General features: G+C 45.5%; 1 protein-coding gene and 1 non-coding gene across 2 annotated transcripts; both read right to left on the reverse strand.

Annotated features, from left to right (window-relative positions):
- Positions 1 to 31: 31 nt before the first annotated feature.
- LOC130385885 (heat shock cognate 70 kDa protein) lies at positions 32 to 4,576 on the reverse strand. The gene is made up of 9 exons (XM_056594638.1): positions 4,423 to 4,576; positions 3,103 to 3,308; positions 2,508 to 2,713; positions 2,245 to 2,397; positions 1,594 to 2,149; positions 1,288 to 1,490; positions 879 to 1,077; positions 561 to 793; positions 32 to 478 (listed from the first exon to the last, which is right to left on the reverse strand). The coding sequence occupies exons 2-9, from the start codon at positions 3,305 to 3,307 to the stop codon at positions 278 to 280; spliced, it is 1,956 nt and encodes a 651-aa protein (XP_056450613.1). The 5' UTR covers position 3,308; positions 4,423 to 4,576; the 3' UTR covers positions 32 to 277.
- Positions 1,157 to 1,251, reverse strand: LOC130386786 (small nucleolar RNA SNORD14). Its single transcript, XR_008896228.1, has one exon. It is a non-coding gene; the product is annotated as a small nucleolar RNA SNORD14 (small nucleolar RNA).
- Positions 4,577 to 5,496: the final 920 nt, after the last annotated feature.

Raw genomic sequence — 5,496 nt, forward strand, 5'->3', positions numbered from 1 at the left:
CAATGATGCAAGTCAAAACATGATTACAAAGTTTAGGGTTTCAAGATTTATTGTGTCATTGCGAAAACTGGTATACAAAATATTTGTGGGGAATTGGCAACTTCTTTAAACAAATTTGATCCCTGTAGTGAGGCAAACTAACAGTACAAATACAAATGTGATCCCTTGAACCCTATTTTTTTTATTTAGATGACACTCAACAACTCAAATGATGGCAAGACTCAAGCATTGAGGGTTACACTTTAGTGATCTCTTCACTAGTTGCTGGGTTCGATGTTTAGTCGACCTCTTCAATGGTGGGGCCAGATGAGCCACCGCCGCCTGGGGCAGCACCGCCAGCACCGGGGAAGCCACCGGGCATACCGTCGGGCATTCCACCGGGCATACCACCAGCACCCTGGTACAGCTTGGTGACGATGGGGTTGCAGACCTTCTCCAGCTCCTTCTGCTGGTGCTCATACTCTTCCTTCTCGGCAGTCTGAAATGTACAAAGATGTGTGGTTAGCCAGAGTTCCTAAAAACAAGCCAGAAGCCTTGACTTAACATGCCATTTCCTTTACCTGGTTCTTGTCTAGCCAGCTGATGACTTCGTTGCACTTCTCCATGATCTTCTGCTTGTCCTCGTCGCTGATCTTGCCGGTAAGCTTCTCATCCTCCACGGTGGACTTCATGTTGAAGGCGTACGACTCCAGAGAGTTCTTGGAGGAGACCTTGTCACGTTGGACATCATCTTCGTTCTTGTATTTCTCGGCATCCTGCACCATGCGCTCAATGTCTTCCTTGCTGAGGCGACCTGGGGTGGTATGGGTAAACGTTTAGTACCATTTCAAGACACTAGTTATAATACTTAAAGACAACCAGATATAGGCAAAACCTACCCTTATCGTTGGTGATGGTGATCTTGTTCTCCTTGCCAGTGCTCTTGTCAGCAGCGGACACATTCATGATACCGTTGGCATCAATGTCGAACGTGACCTCAATCTGAGGAACACCACGAGGAGCGGGAGGGATGCCCGTCAGCTCAAACTTGCCCAGAAGGTTGTTGTCCCTCGTCATGGCACGCTCGCCTTCGTACACCTATAAAGAATGGTTTGGTTAGTAAAATGATCATTGCTTCAGATCTGCACTTGAAGCCTACATTAAATCGGACCACACTTCGCTCAGACATCCAAGGAAGGGCTGAAAAGCCATCTTTGGTTTTTAAACCTCAGGTGCAAACTGCGAATGTTAGGAGTAACTTCATCACAGCGAAGTATGTTGGTCAGCACACCAATGAAGAGCTCTTACCTGGATGAGCACACCGGGCTGGTTGTCAGAGTATGTGGTGAAGGTCTGAGTCTGCTTGGTGGGGATGGTGGTGTTACGCTTGATCAGGACAGTCATGACACCTCCAGCGGTCTCAATACCCAGAGACAGAGGAGTAACGTCGAGAAGGAGCAGATCCTGGACATTCTCAGACTTATCCCCAGAGAGGATGGCCGCCTGCACAGCTGAAGAAAGAGCAAACTGGTTGGAACTTGTGGATGAGCCCGATAAGGTTGAGGATATAGCAACATTAAGATCCATTTTATAACAGTTACTGTTGCCACTTACCAGCACCGTAGGCCACAGCTTCATCAGGGTTGATGCTCTTGTTGAGCTCCTTTCCATTGAAGTAGTCCTGCAGCAGCTTCTGGATCTTTGGGATACGAGTGGAACCACCAACCAGGACGATGTCATGGACCTGACCCTTGTCCATCTTGGCGTCACGGAGAGACTTCTCGACTGGGTCCAGGGTGCCACGGAAGAGGTCAGCATTGAGCTCCTCAAAGCGGGCCCTGGTGATGGAGGTGTAGAAGTCGACTCCCTCGTACAGGGAGTCGATCTCGATGCTGGCCTGGGTGCTGGAGGAGAGCGTGCGCTTTGCCCTCTCGCAAGCGGTGCGCAGACGACGGACAGCCCTCTTGTTGTCACTGATGTCCTTCTTGTACTTGCGCTTGAACTCTGCGATGAAGTGGTTCACCATGCGGTTGTCGAAATCTTCCCCACCAAGATGAGTGTCACCAGCGGTGGACTTGACCTCAAAGATACCATCTTCAATGGTCAAGATGGACACGTCGAAGGTACCGCCACCGAGATCGAAGATGAGGACGTTCCTCTCAGCTCCAACCTACAAGAACAAACAAAAATGAGATCAGGATTATTATTTTGGAACCAGGTGCAAGTCTAAAAATAAGAACCACCATATGATCCACATTTGCGTACCTTCTTGTCCAGGCCGTAGGCAATGGCTGCGGCTGTTGGTTCGTTGATGATGCGGAGAACATTGAGGCCAGAGATGGTACCAGCATCCTTGGTGGCTTGGCGCTGGGAGTCATTGAAGTAGGCAGGCACAGTAACAACTGCATTGTTTACAGTCTGAAAGTTGGGGAGAAAGCAGTCGACTGGTTGGTTAACAAATTCTATTACCATAACTTAAATTTCCTCATGGAATGAAGGAAGTACCCAACAAAGAATCCCTCCCATACCTTTCCGAGGTAGGCTTCTGCAATCTCCTTCATCTTAACCAGCACCATTGAAGAGACCTCTTCTGGGTAGAAGGACTTGGTCTCGCCCTTGTATTCAACCTGGACCTTTGGGCGGGTGTTGTCGTTGATGACTTCAAATGGCCAATGCTTCATGTCCGACTGCACAACTGCGTCATCAAACCTGCGTCCAATCAGTCTCTTGGCATCTGCAAAATAATAAATATATGCTTAGCTTAACAAGCACTTTGAAAGAAAAATGACCCGTTCTCTCACCCCATTAGCCCTGATTGCACGAAGCACAGAAAACAAATGATTAAGTGGAATAATGCAATACCAAAGTAGCTACTTTAGTACCTAAAGGACTGTTGTGCAAGTGAACTTATCTATATGGTTGCTTCTCAATGTTGAATTGAACCAAATAGTCTTTAACAAGCAATATAATTCTGTATACTTCCTAAACTGATAAGATAACCAACTAGTTGAGTCATTGAGCACACACCCTTTCAACAGACAAGGCTGAATGCTCAACACCACCTTCCATATCAATACATTTAAAGATGTCCGTTCAGCGTGAACCAAAATTCCATAATCTTACCGAAAACTGTGTTTGTTGGGTTCATGGCAACCTGATTCTTGGCAGCATCTCCGATGAGCCTCTCAGAATCGGTAAAGGCCACGTAGCTGGGAGTGGTCCTGTTACCCTGGTCGTTGGCAATGATCTCCACTTTGCCATGCTGGAACACACCTACACAGGAGTAGGTGGTCCCGAGATCGATCCCGACTGCTGGTCCCTTGGACATTCTGTGAATAAACCCAAAACAACATTAATTAAACTAATACAGAAAAGTATTACAATCCACCAGCGGCCGAAAATAGTTGGGGGCCATTGGCATTCACAACACCGTCCAGTCTTGACCTCTAGTCAAGAGTACTTTCCTTGATATTAAATAACGTCGATACAGACTCGACCCTTTGTTGATTAGTAGTTATTGATTCAGGATATCGATGTGGGCGGCTAGAGAACTGCACCGATCAGAGTAGTGAAAGAGAATGTAAAGTCAGGTGATCGGGACGGTCCCCGGGCTAGATAAACATGAAATCAAAAAAGCCGTCGTCCAATAAAGAATTTTAACAGAAGAGCGATGCAATAAACTGCCGTGATAGTCATAGACAAGGGGTAAAAACGAAATCGTTATGTTAACACATTCGGACAAAATGGCCATCACTGGTTAGTCAACGGCCATGTATGAGTCACGACCTAACCGCCTGTAAGGGCACAGGAAACGCCGAAATGATGTTCGAAAAAAGAACATGATTTCATCATGCGCCGATTTATTTAGTCGACTGCCAATTCGCATAAACCATTATTAGATTATGGAGTAAATTTAACAGTTACAGCGAGATTATCGCTGATTTGACAGAGTAGATTTTAGAATAAACCGAAATAACGTAACCATTGCGCAGTAATTTTAATAATTGTAAAATTCCAGAGTATTTTACTTTATACAAAATCCATATCATTTTTCCACGATGATTTACGACGTTGTACGCGTCGACCATGTGACTGGAGCCTTGTTCTAGAACATTCTGAAGGAACCCCCACTCGACAGCACACATGCGCAATCCTTTAAGGGCAATAACGACGATGCAACATTCGATAAATGCGTCGTGTTATGTCACAGCGAACCAGATTATACAACAGATACTGACGATTACCTGAGAAGGTTAGTGTTAAAAACGCGAAGTAGATAACCATGTTCCAACAAAGGCCTAGTCAAGCTATGCTACATGCTAGCATGTGGACGAATTAATTACATTTTCGATAGAGGGAATCGATCCCTAGATATTTAAATTGCTTAACATTAGGAGTAAACGTAATCGTACATAACCGGTGGATTTGAGAATCAATTCTTACTTTGTATTTGACGCGAGGTTGATGAGATGTTCTTGTTGCGCAATGGAAAGGCCGGCTTGTCCTCGCCTGAAAGAGAAAGACTGTCTTATGCGCGTTAAGGCTTCTATATCAGGCCAAGCAACCAATCAGACGCCGATTCTTCAGCTGTTCTCGAACAATCCACCAATAGCAAACCGGATGGGCCATACTTCCTCAGATTTCATTATCTTTTCATGGTGGTTTCGTAATGCCATTGCAGTGGCCGATAATGATCTTGGAAATCATCTACCTAGGGATTTGCCGGAAATATGATAAAATGAGTGTCAGTATAAAAACGTGGACTACATCTAATGTAATCTAGTCTGGATGTACTGACACACACAAAGACGAACACACTCTATTCGAGTGTGTGCATTTTCGTATCTCACTAGAGGTGCACATTAAGGCTGTAAAGGGCAGAGTAAGTACATGTATGCTGAAATATGTAAATAAATAAATAAGTTATATGAACAGAACAGTGGTGATGGATACGTTCAAATATGTACAGAAGACTATGAACATGATATCACACTATAGGTAAGATATTATTTAACAGTATGGAAAGTAGTACAAAAGAAGAGTCTAGTGCAAATATTGAGTGGCGGGAGGAAGGCTGTTGGCGGTCCAGGGCATGGACCTATTAAAGAAGGGTCCCTTGGTCCAGGGTCGCTGGAGGGGAGAAAAGTTCAATCACTGGAGGAAGGTGGATGAGGGGTTGGGTGGGGGGTATCACCAATGGACCTATTAAAGAAAGGGACGCTGATTAAAAAATGGTACCCATTCATTCCTATGAAAAGTGCTCAATGGCGCAGGGCAAACATGGACCTAATAAAGAATCACCGTGTTGCGGAGCGCATTGTGACATGACAGCCAAGAAGAACAAGCTGTTCCTGTAGTACCAGAACCGGCTACTCATAGGCTGGGTAGCCCCGCCCATTCTGCCGGCGATTTGAGTTCGCCCTGCACAAGGGACTTTTAGCCTGGCACCGCCCACCTACCTACGACCGCTCAATTTTCATTTCACTTCAGTACAAATTAAATGAAGTACGATGGTCT

The sequence above is a fragment of the Gadus chalcogrammus genome, chromosome 7 (assembly GCF_026213295.1).
Source record: "Gadus chalcogrammus isolate NIFS_2021 chromosome 7, NIFS_Gcha_1.0, whole genome shotgun sequence".
In the NCBI taxonomy this organism is placed as follows: Eukaryota; Metazoa; Chordata; class Actinopteri; order Gadiformes; family Gadidae; genus Gadus; species Gadus chalcogrammus.